The sequence below is a fragment of the Micromys minutus genome (genome assembly GCF_963924665.1).
Source record: "Micromys minutus genome assembly, chromosome: 5".
Classification (NCBI taxonomy): domain Eukaryota; kingdom Metazoa; phylum Chordata; class Mammalia; order Rodentia; family Muridae; genus Micromys; species Micromys minutus.
This window is the reverse complement of record NC_137974.1, coordinates 51,810,399-51,822,351: the sequence shown is the minus strand read 5'-3', so window position 1 is coordinate 51,822,351 and position 11,953 is coordinate 51,810,399. Positions and strand designations below refer to the sequence as shown.

Genomic DNA, 11,953 nt, shown 5'->3' with positions numbered 1-11,953 from the left:
GTAGGTATCAGAGGATAACTTACAGGAGGTACTCCCTACTGAGTCATTTTTCCTGCACAAGTTTTTAAACATTTTATTTTATATGTAATTTTATGTATATGTGTTCCAGGAGAGGGCTGTCTGAGTTTCTATTGCTGTGATGAAATACCATGACCGCAGCAACTTGGGGAGGAAAGAGATATTTGACTTACACTTGCATATCATTGTTCAACATTGAAGGAATTCAAGATAGGAACTCAAACAGGGGAGGAACCTGGAGGCAGGGGTTGATGCAAAGGTCATGGAGTGGTACTGCTTACTGACATGCTTCTAATGGCCTGTTCAACCTGCACCCAGGACTACTAGCCCAGGAATGGTACAACCCACAATGGGTTACATCCTCCTCCATCACTAATTAAGAAAATGACTTATAGGTTTGTCTGATACTGGATCTCACATGAAGGCATTTTCTTAACTGGGGCTCCCTCCTCTCAAATGAAGTTAGCTTGTGTTAAAATAACAAACTATTCAGCACAATAGCATTTCACAGTATGTCTCTCCATCCTTTATTTCTTTTCTTTCTTTCTTTTTGTAAAGATATGTTTATTACGTATAAATACACCATAGCTGTCTTCAGACACACAAGAAGAGGGCATCAGATCTCATTACAGATGGTTGTGAGTCACCCTGTGGTTGCTGGGATCTGAACTCAGGACCTCTAGAAGAACAGTAAGTACTCTTAACTGAACCACTCCAGCCCCATTCTTTTTTTTATAGTTTTACTGTACATTTATTTTTAAAGAAAAAGATAACAAAAGTCAGAAAAATACAAGTTGTCCCAGCAAATAAATTCAAATCTTTGTCATGACTGAAAATATAACCCTTCTACATAGTTTTTTAAATTAAAGTTATTTCTATATGCCTTGTATTGTGTGATTTGATTATATATGCACAAAGCTTTCAAAAGCTAAAATAAAAACAAGTATTAATAAACTTTTATCTTACAGGGCAGGAAAAAGCCCAAGCAAGCTCTCTATTCCATTCCTATTTGTCAGTGTTCTCGTTTTATTACTGCTTATTTACGGATGATATTCAATCTGTATTCTATCATCTCTATAGCCATCCATCCATCTATCCATCCTCGGGGTCCGAACCTATACTTCCAGCGTATTCTTTCCTTACTCTGACTTTGCTAGAGGATACAGTTACACTGAAAATAAGATAAGTAAAAACTTTTCTTTTTTCTAATCCACCTCAGGAGCTCTATTCATAGTCAGAGCAGTAGTACACACCAGAAAACTGCTTTCTATGCACCAGGCTACTGTAGTTCTAAAAATTACAGGACAATTTAGCAGTTAATATGATTATACCAAAGTGCATAATAACTCACAAAGCAGACATGATGCATGCCATTCTGTGCTGAGCATCCTCTACAGTCTAGGTATAGGCCTTCCAAAGCCATGCTACGCTTTTAGTTCTCAAATGCACAATAGTTATGGTTCCATTCAACATATGAGTTTATAGTGAAAACAAGCTGGTGATTTTATTAAAGAGCTAGAATAGGTACTCTGTTTTATTGGTATTCAATTCAGTGGTGCTTCCAAGAGAAACTGTATAGTTCCTTTCTGCTCCCAGCTGGCACACAGTTCTACTTCATGCCCCTAAGAATGGTGGTTGAGTGAGAACCAAGGGCAGGAAGGAATTACAGAGTAGCCTGCTGTGACAAAGGAAATACCTTGGTACATCTGTGCTTGCATTTAGAAACCCTAGGCTTCATACATTATTTTTACATTAATAAACCAAGTGTAAGATAAAAAGTAAAAGTAATTCAAATGCCAGACCATGACATGCCACCCCACCAAAGCTTCTAATTTTAGTCTCTTTCCATTCATATTCTCAGGCATATAAACAAATCACAAATGACATGAAAGAAAATATGGATGGCATTTGCTTTGGGGATAAACCAGGGAATCAACAGAACATTCTTTGTAAAAATACAGAAAATGTTTCTCATAGTAGCTAATTTTCTCTTTAGGCATAAAGACACATTTCTATCTGTTATCTTAACAAGTCTATTCTCACTCTTCACAAAAATCACTCTCCTGTATAAACCTGAATATTTTTCATCATGCTAATTTCTAAATGGCATCTCTATAAAGGCAGTTATTTCCAACCTCTTGAGCATCCTGCACAATTGATTTTAATCATTGGAATGTAGCACCGCTTCGATTGCAATGTGATCGGTAGTCAATAGTCCTCTTTCCCAGCAAAAAAGGGTTCATGAGCAGAAACTGGGTTCCTTGTGGCTTCATTGATCAAGAGAGCGTTTCTGAGCCGCTTCTGAGCAAACATTTCTTAGTAAGTTGATAACAGCTCTGGGGTCATCACTCCTCATAATGGCACTGTCAGACACAATCATGTTCGCTCCTGCCTCTGCACACTTCTGAACAGTGTCAGGACCTACTCCACCATCGACCTCTGTATCCAAAGTTGGGCATTATATCTTCCATGAATTTCTGCCCTCCAAACCCAGGTTCTACAGTCATTACCAAGGCCATATATATTTGATTAGCCCATGGGGCCAAATATTCAACTGTAGTTCCTGGTTCGATGGCAAGGCCAACCTTCATCCCATTCTCCCGGATGTCTTTAATCAAAGCCCCTGGGTTCTCAGTTGCCTCAAGATGAAAGGTATATTGATTGGCACCTGCCACAGCCATTGGTTTTACCCACTGTTCTGGCCTAGACACCATCATGTGCATATCAAAGAAAGGGTCCTGGCCTAGCTGCTTTCGGAGGCTTTCAACCACAGGGTGACCAAACGTGATGTTGGGAACAAAATGCCCATCCATTACATCCAGGTGCAGGTAGTCGGCCCCCGGGTTGGCCAGGTCACTGTTGAGGATGGAAGGGCCAATCTTGCAGCCTGACGACGTGGTGCCGGTTCCCTAGAGTGAATGAGCTCACAAGAGCCCGGGCCAGCCAAGACTTCGTCCTGATTCCAGCCCCATTCTTTAGTAATGTTCCCTAAGGTTTGAGGTAGAGCGCAGTTGATATAAATGCCCCATTTAGAGCTGAGCACTCAACAGTCACTGTCAACACTTTGCCCAGTTCAGCCTCTGCCTTAGCTGCTGCCCGGTGTTAGAAGCTTCCTGGCTCAACTGCTGAGGGTATAAACATTTAGAATGCAAAGTTGACAGCATGTTAAATTACCAAAGAAATGCTGTGGATTAGCCAGGGCTCTCTTGAGTCACAGAATGTATGGAATGTCTTTTTATATTGAGGGAATTTATTATGATGACTTACAGTCTGTTGGGAGTCCAACTCCCCAACAATGGTCAGCTGTGAATTAGAAGCCTAAGAATCTAGTAGTCGCTCATTCCCACTCGGCTGGTTGTTTCAGCTCATCTTCTGTAGAAGTAGATTCCAACAGATGTGCTGGCAAGTAAGTGCAAGCAGTCAAAGAGGATGAATCCTCCTTCTTTCAATGTCCTCATTTGGTAACCACCAGAAGGTGTAGCCCAGATTAAAGGTGTGGACCATCATGCCTGGATCTGGGACTTGTTTTGTCCCAGACTGACCTTGAACTCAGAGATCTCCTTGCCTTAGTCTCCTTGGATTAAAGGAATGTACTATTTTGCCTGGGCCTACCCTTTTCATAGCCACTGTGTCTCAAGATCTCTAGGCCAAGATCCATGTCTTTCAGCCTCAAGATCTGGATCACAGGTGAGCTCTCCAATTCTGGATTGTAGTTCATTTCAGATATAGTCAAGTTGACAACCAGGAAGAGCCACTACACATTAGTAAGGTCTTGGGGCCTATAACCTACAAGCCCTGGGCTTTTGTTCAGGTTTATAGTACTAAACATGGATTTCCTCCTGTGGAGCTGGTTCAAACTGAAGGAGAAAGAGGTTGATAATGCCTATAACCTTTCTGCTACTCTTGCACCAATGGACACCAGGCAAGAAGGTATTTAGTGTTTAGGATTCATTCTGAGTATACCATCAATTTCTTTTCTCCCCCAGCAGGCTGTAAAGCATCTGTAACATACTATGAGAACTATTCAGCATGCAATAAATCTGTTTAGTTCTAGCTCAGTTTCTCTTTGTTCTGCAACCAGAGTATGTTGTATCCTCAGCAATAGGGTCTGTTGAGATAAAATTTGAAGTCTGGCTTGTCCTGAAATGCCCTATGATGATCAGGCTAGCCTAAGTGAGGAGATTTGCCTGCCTCTGCCTCCTAGTGCTGAGATTAAAGGTACATTCAACAAACACCCCCAGCTTCTGTATCTCACATGCGCTCCTTAACACTTTAGGCTTCCCCTCTGAAATGTTGGGTTTCCTTAACTCTTTCCCTAAAGTCTCTGTAGTGCAACCAATTTAACCTTATCCCCAACTAGCTTACAAATAAATGAGACTCAGACCATGGTTATTTTATTTGGCTTTGACAGTTACAAGGGGTTAGCCCCTAATCTGCTTTTCTAACTGCTGGCCTGGCAACCTTCATAGCAGTTTACCCCAGATGCTTGTTTCTTCTGGCCACGGGCTCCTTGCCCATTTTCCCTCATGGTGGCTTCCTCTGTCCTTCCTCCTCCTCCACCAGGTTCTCTTTCCCTTCCCCACCCCCAATCAGGTATCTAAACCTACCTACCTCTACTCCCTCCAGTAATTAGCTGTAGCCAGTTTTATTTAACCAATAGTTTTAAATCCAGAAACAAGATTTGCACAACAAAAGCTTGTAAGTGAAAGAATTTACTCATCGACCTTCCCTTAAGGTGTAGAATTTTGCATCACAATACATAGCAACGGAACAAACTTCAACAGTCTCTCTTCAAGTCTAGTGGTCCTTTGTCCACCTTCTGTCTGAACTATAACCAGCTTCCAAGGCATAGTCTTCTATTTTTCCTTTTGTATTCTCCAAGCAAGGACAGCAGGTCCCCTCCTACCATCAGGTTTGCAGTCATGTATCACCATGCTCAGAGAGGCTTCCTTCTTTTAAAAATGTATTTAGTGGGGCTGGAGAGATGGCTCAGTGGTTAAGAGCTGCTCACCCAAAGGACCTGGGTTCAATTCCCAGCACCCACATGACAGCTCACAGCTGTTTGTTATTCCAGTTCCAGGGGATCCTGGCACCCTCATATAGACATAAAAGCAGGTACAAGACCAACGTACATAAAATAAAAATAAATAATCTGAGAAATTAATAAATTTTATTTGGTTTTTAAACTGTGTTGTTATGTAGAACAAGCTGTCCTGGAATTCTCTGTACAATAGACTGGCCTCAAACTCAAACTTTTTAATTCTCAAGAAAGCTAATTGTTGTTATTGTTTTGAGATGAATTTTTTTGTAGTGTCGACTGGCCTGGAATGTATTATGTAGATTAGGCTAGTCTTGAACTCAAAGAAATACACCTCCCCATCTTTGCTTCCCCCCCTAAGCATGCACCACCACATCTGCCCCTCGATCTCATCACCCCTTTTTTTTGAGATAATATTTACTTCCAGTAGCACATACTTATCTCAAGTAAAATATTCCATCAGTGTAACGATGGGCAGACAGTGGAACCCAGTGCCCTATCATCCTTTGTTAATGTCATGATGTAAGAAACCTGATCAAAATAAAAGAAAAAAATCATCAAAGAGAAGAATTTGATCTGAAAACTTCAGTCACTTAGTCATGTTAGAAAGCTGAATAGGTATTAGCAGGCCAGTCTTCGAGGATAGACCTCCCCCTTCTTCACTATAAGCTTTGGACTCCATCTTCTTTTACATGGCAACACAACTTCAAATTTAATTAAGTACTTTAGAGATAAGGTCCCCTTATGTAGCCCTTGCTGGCTTCTTAATCATTAGGCACCCCAGACTGGCTTTAAACTTGCTACCATACATCTCAGCTTCAACATCTTTGGTTTAAAATTGTGAATCATTGCTCTGGGCTACCACAACCTTTTAGTAGAAAGGGAAGTATCACAATTGCCCCTCCTTAGAATTGAAAACACTGCAGGAAAGAGAGGAGGGCGGAAGTATCAGGCTTTGTTGAGGCCCATTTTGGAAAGAGCAGTTTCCTCTTCCTAAAGCATGACCATTTAAAGACAATTGTTTTAGGTTTATTGATGTCTTTGTGCATCCTTAGGTTTTGCCAGCATGTAAAGTATGAATGTGTACCACATACTTGCCCGGTACCTATGGAGGTCAGGAGTGACTCCCTTGGAACTAAATTTAAGAGGGCTGTGAATTGCCATGTGGGTAGTAGGAATTGAACCTGAGTTCTCTGCAAAAGCAACAAGTGTTCTGAACTGCTGCCCACCTCACCAGCACCTCACATGCTTATTTATATTTATTTTTTATTTTGAGACAGAATCTCACTGTGTAGCCCACCAGCTTCTGCCTCCTACGTGCTAGGATTACGCAAGCAATACCTTTATAGATTTTTCTTAGAGGATTACCTTTAATCTATTCTGTGACTCTTTTTTTTTTTTTTTTTTTTTTTTTTTTTTTTTTTTGAGAAAAAGATAAAGACTTGAAGAACTCAGATCTATCTCTGACTGGGTGGAGATAAAACATTTTAAACTGCCCAAAACAAAACATAAAGGTTGCAAAGACTAACTACTGTCCCCTCCCATCTGAGCCTGTTAAATCACCAGTGGGGGTGCATGCTTTTAATAATCCGGCTCTCAGAAGGCAGAGCCAGAGGCAGGCAGATTTATTTGAGTTTGCAGGTGGCCAGCCTGGTTTACAGAGTGAATTGTAGGACAGCCTGGGCTACACAGTGAAACCCTGTCTCAAAAGGCAACAAAATATCATCTGGCCAGGTGACCAGTTTTTAGGAAAAAAATTCAAGATCTTAAATGAGATGATGTTCTTACACTTACTCTACAGCCCCTTACAGTCTGCTGGCCTGCTGAACTTGCCAGCATTTCTGACCTCTTAACCAAAAGGTTTATCTTTGACTTTCCCACCAGTTCTGTCTTCCCTGGTTTTTGGCCAAAAGAATCCTGTCCCTTGCCCTCTGGGTATTCTCCACTGTTCTCTGAAGGATATATACACCCCAAGCCACCTTTCCCTACAGCTCCTTACACCCCACCCCCCTCCAGGTGCAGAACTTGCTTACTTTTCTCTCTTCCTTCTCTGTTTTCCTCTGGGCAGCTGCCAGGATTTACAGACAGCTCACTGTAATACAATGGGCTTCAAGATTCCCTTTAAAAAGTCTTAGATAAGTGACACCAAGAACATACAAGAGAACCTGGATTCCCAATAATGGTTTAAGGACATTATCGTTAAAACCTGAAGAATAACCAGAGCAACCACCGTAGAAAGGACAGTGATGTAAAACCGCTTTTTTTTTTTTTTTTTTTTTTTTTTGCTTGCTTGCTTGGTTGTTTATATACAAGGTACAAGGTCTTCCTGTGTATCCCTGGCTGAACTGGAACTCTTAACGTAGACCAGAATGCCTCTAACTCACAGAGCCTTGCCTGTCTCTGATTTTGCAATTCTGGGGTCAAAGGTGAGGACCACCACTCCTGATCGTATTATTTTATGAAAATTAATTCATTAATTTTTGAGGAAAGAGTCTCACTCTATTGAGCTTCCACACTGGGCTGAGGTCAAGCCTAGCTAGGTAGGGGTGTTGGTTAGATGCAGTCTAGGAAGCCTGCAATTTCACAGCAGTAGGCTTCACTCCTTTAAGAAACACCCCCCCCTCCATCCCCGCTTAGCATTGTTCTACTTTAAAAAGGACACAGAATCTGGGGGAAAAAAAGCCCGCAATTGTAAACAGGACTGGTAAAAGAGTATTTGCAAGGGAAAGCACTCACATATGGCTGGAGTTCAGAAGGAGCTACTAGGCTTGCGAGACAACCAATCACAAACTCATTACGACCGTTGTCCCACATTAGGACTATGCTTGCTCCGCAGAATTAGGGCAATTGCCAACCGTGCTGACAGGCACTGCAAGGCTTTTCAAGTCGCGTTAGGAAGGTTGGCCCATGGCGAACAACTAAAACAACCTCTTCCTGCTATCGGAGACAGGGACGATAGTTCTGCTTTTGAAGTTTAAGCCAAAATCCGTATCACTTTCCCGAATGCTGTCTTTCTGGTTAACTTGCACGCCGGGGTTTCGCCTTTGAAAATATAATAGCCAATAAACTAGCAGCAGGCTGTAGCCAACCTGGAGTGAACCCCGCAGGCAGAGTCATGTCAAACTTTTTCCACGGGTTTAGTTTTCATTTTGCCGACATGTAATGTTGTCTAATTAACAAGTATTATATATGTGTGAAAATACACACACACACACACACACACACACACACACACACACACACACACACACACACACCATTGAGTCTTCTCTCTTTGGTCATATTCGGTTCAAAAACTACCGGGGGAAGAATTAAAAAAAAAGTTTAACCCAAAGTCAAAAAGAAAAATAAAAGAACCCTCCACGCCACAATTTTGGTGAATTAGCAACAAAGAGGAGGGTTGGCCGCTGACGGGTACTTCTGGAAAACATTTTTTCCTCCTGCTCCCGCTAGGGTGGAGGAAGTTGGGTCTCGGCGCGGGAGGGTGTCAGGCCCAGGGACGCCAGCAGCGCAGGGCGGCAGGTGCCTGGGCTGCAGCGTCCCGGTCTCGCGGGTCGCGGGTCACCTACGTGCCCTGGCGCACCGGGCGGGCGGCTACGCTGGCAGCAGCATGCCGGGGGCCCAGGGGAACGGAGCGCGGCCAGGGCGCTCGGGCCCGCTAGCGTCCTAGCCGCCTGGGGAGGCGCGGGGGCCTGCGATCGCTGGCGGCCGAGCGCGGCGGGGGCGGGGAGGGCGCAGGGCGGCGGCCGGGGGGGAGGGTCTCGGCTCCGCCACCGGCGTCCGCGGGGACCCTGGCGGCTGCCGGTGACAGTCGGGGCGGCATGGCCGAGGCTGGCGGGGTCGGGCCCCCAGCACTACCGCCCGCACCCCCGCACGGTTCCCCCCGGACCCTGGCTACGGCCGCCGGGAGCTCTGCTTCCTGCGGGCCAGCGACCGCGGTGGCCGCGGCGGGCACGGCCGAGGGACCGGGAGGAGGCGGCTCGGCCCGGATCGCCGTGAAGAAGGCGCAGCTGCGCTCTGCTCCGCGGGCGAAGAAACTGGAGAAACTCGGCGTATACTCCGCCTGCAAGGTACCCGCTGGGATGAACACAATCGCGGGGTCACGGGCGGGCCCGGACCCCCTCCCCTCCCCCACCGCACTCCCAGCTTCCCGCCGGCACCGCGGAAGTGCTGCCTTCACTGCGCGCGCTCTGCCGCTGCGGCCACAGCGTCTTACTGGGGCAGGGGTAGGGGGTCATCTAGATCTGTCTGTGTCCCTCTTCTGGGAAGGATGAGTCTTGGCTTACGGGTGCTCGGGCTACACTGGTGCTTTTTCTGCTCTGTAGGAGCTCGCGGGAGCCCTTTTACAGGGAGCATATCTGTACTTGGTGTGGCGGATCAGTCGGGGCTGGGAAGCAGCTTTTTGGGGTTGGGGGCATCCTAGTGCGTCTCCCTGCGCTCGCTCTCCCCACTGAGCCCCGCTAGGAGGAGCTGGGCTGTGGAGTGAGCGCCCAGAAGTGTCCTGGAATCCTGGCGCTCTGCGGGAGCGAAGGGGCGGAGCGCAGGGTAGGAGGTGGGCACTGCCCCAAACCCGGGTCCTTTGGCGCCTGGTGGCCTCGGCCGTGAGGCGACAGCCCTGTCATTATTGTTATTACTTATTTAGCGAAAGCGCGATCTTGGCCGCTTAGGGTGTAAACAGGGTCTGGCAAGGTGACAGCCCAGGCGGCGAGCGCGTCTGCTCAGTTTGAGGACAGCTTTCTTGCCATTCTCCGTCCCTGAGGGCTTTAGGCACCCTGGGGCATCCAGCTGTAGAGCATGTGTAGGGGGGTCTGCTCCCCAGGCCTCAGTCGAGAGCGACTCAGAGCGGTAGACAGCGGCTTTGTTTTGACAGGGTGACAGCAGAAGTGGGGCGGGGACTTGGCCTTGTCAGCTCGGGTGGCCTGTGGTTGGGACGGGGAGAGGCGCACTCACACCTCCCTCCCGAGTTGCTTGCTGCTCCAGCCTGCTGTGAAAGGAGTCACATCCTCAGCGTGCACGTTCTCGTCCCCACTCCCGCGAGGACAGATAAACCTGGTGGATGACATCCCTCCCGGGGGATTTTGGTTGTAGTGTTTACTGGAGCTTCAAGGACCTTGGATGGTCTCAAGCGTGGCCTTGCTTGTGGCCAACTCCTGTTTATCCGTGCACTCGCCCTCTCTTTAGGTTGCGAACCCGCGGTGCCTTCCCGGGAGGGCACCAGGGCCGTACTTTATGCACACTGATATACTTGGGAATCGCTCTCGTGGAAATGCTGTCGCAAAAGTAGGAGGTCTGGGGTGGGGTCTAAAGATTTACATTTTCATTAAAGCCCCAGGAGATTCGAGTGGCAACTCGGAAGCAAGTATATTACTACTTTTGAATTCTTCAAAGGAGCTGGGAAATAATGTCACGGTGGCATAGCCCAAGTCTTGAAAAAAAAAAAGTATGTGTCTAAGAAATGGGAAAGGCAAGGGGTTCTACTCCAATAGCTACAGACTTCCTTAGTCCTGCCAGTCCATCTGTCCTACCATCTTTCTTAGACAGGACCTCTGGTGTAGCATGCAGGGAAGAGAGTGGCCGATGGAACCCAGAGCAAGTTCAAGGACTTAATAAATCAGCTTGGCTGTTGCAGCTGCTCTAGGCTCTTTCCGAAACTCGATCAGCTGTGTAGTCCTGCCTAGGTTTTCAGTATTAGCCTGAGTTCCCATCACCAGTACCCGCCCTTCATATTGCCTGCTGTCGTGTATCTGAAAACATTCCTGTGGTTGTACACATGCATTCCTTCAACTTCCCCCGGATCTTCTTTGAAGTCCCGGATGGCCTTGAACTCCTATCTGCCTAGGATTACAGCTCTTATGCTCCTCCCCTGGCCTATCCCAATACTTTGAATCATTCATTAGTGAAACTTCAAGGGTCTAACTTGAGTGTTTCTTGGTCATATTTTCTGACAAACTCATAGGAAAGAAAAACCTGTTATTCAGGCTCTTTCTTCCAGCTTTTGAGAAACTTTGAGAGTTTAGCGTGTGTGCTGTGTGTCTGCATGTGCTAGAGTGTCATTCAGAGTGTGTTCAACTCTTTCAAGAACCCCTGGAGCCGTCTCACCAGCCTGAAAGTGTGTGGATTTATTTGCTGATTTATTCAGCTAATGGTATGAGGAATTCTAATTGGGGTTATGCTTTAAGCGAGGTGCCAGGTTTATGGCACCAGGATCTGTCTTGTGGAGTCGTTGGAGTATGTGTGCAGAATCTAGGGTAAAGTGGACTCCAGCGAAGTCTTCTTGGGGTGTAGGGCTTGGAGTTTGAGAACTGCAGACCCAATAGGTGGAGGAAGTGTCCTCCTGATTTAGAACTTTTGGCCTGTTGGGGTTGGGTGGGGTAGGGCTTCTTGCTGTAAAGAGAAACTGAAAGCAGTTTTGAAAACTTGGAGCTGGGCCAATCAGAGCCCGGCCCTCCTTTGCTTGGGGCCTGCTGGATTGGGGGAGGGGTGAGTGTGGCCTAGTGGGTATTTGGGAATCCGGGACTCCAAACCTGGGAAGGATGTTATCTTAGATTTAAGACAAACAAACAAACGTTTATTTTATTAAGTGCACGTGTGTTCGAGTGCATACGAGTGTTCAGATTATTTTCTTTAAACTGGGCTGATTGTGTCTGATGAGGTTTCTCACATAATCTGTGGCTTTTTTTTTTTTAAACCCCCTCAACTTGTCTTTGTTACTTACATTGAGCAAGCCACAAAAGACAGATGACACTGACTCTTGGGCCAGTGGGAGATCAAGGAAGCCACAAAAAGTCAGGTCTGGGAAGTCTTAGTTTCCTGGGGTCCACTGAAAGAAAGCAGAGATCAGAGAAAGAGGGGAGAGTCTGTGTGTGACAAACTTGTCTTACAGAAGCCAGCCTGGAG

The 11,953-nt window shown here is 46.1% G+C and overlaps 1 protein-coding gene and 1 pseudogene across 2 annotated transcripts in view; one reads left to right on the top strand and one right to left on the bottom strand.

Moving 5' to 3' along the window:
• Positions 1-2,287: 2,287 nt before the first annotated feature.
• LOC308421133 (ribulose-phosphate 3-epimerase-like) lies at positions 2,288-4,546 on the bottom strand (annotated as a pseudogene). Its single transcript has 2 exons — positions 4,496-4,546; positions 2,288-2,927 (listed from the first exon to the last, which is right to left on the bottom strand). The product of its transcript is annotated as a ribulose-phosphate 3-epimerase-like (transcript).
• Positions 4,547-8,539: 3,993 nt separating this feature from the next.
• KAT2B (lysine acetyltransferase 2B) overlaps positions 8,540-11,953 on the top strand; it is an 89,852-nt gene continuing 86,438 nt past the window's right edge. Inside the window, exon 1 of the mRNA XM_080916963.1 lies at positions 8,540-9,126. Coding sequence (XP_080773089.1) covers positions 8,878-9,126 — 249 coding nt within the window. The 5' untranslated portion in view covers positions 8,540-8,877. The remainder of the gene's footprint in view (positions 9,127-11,953) is intronic.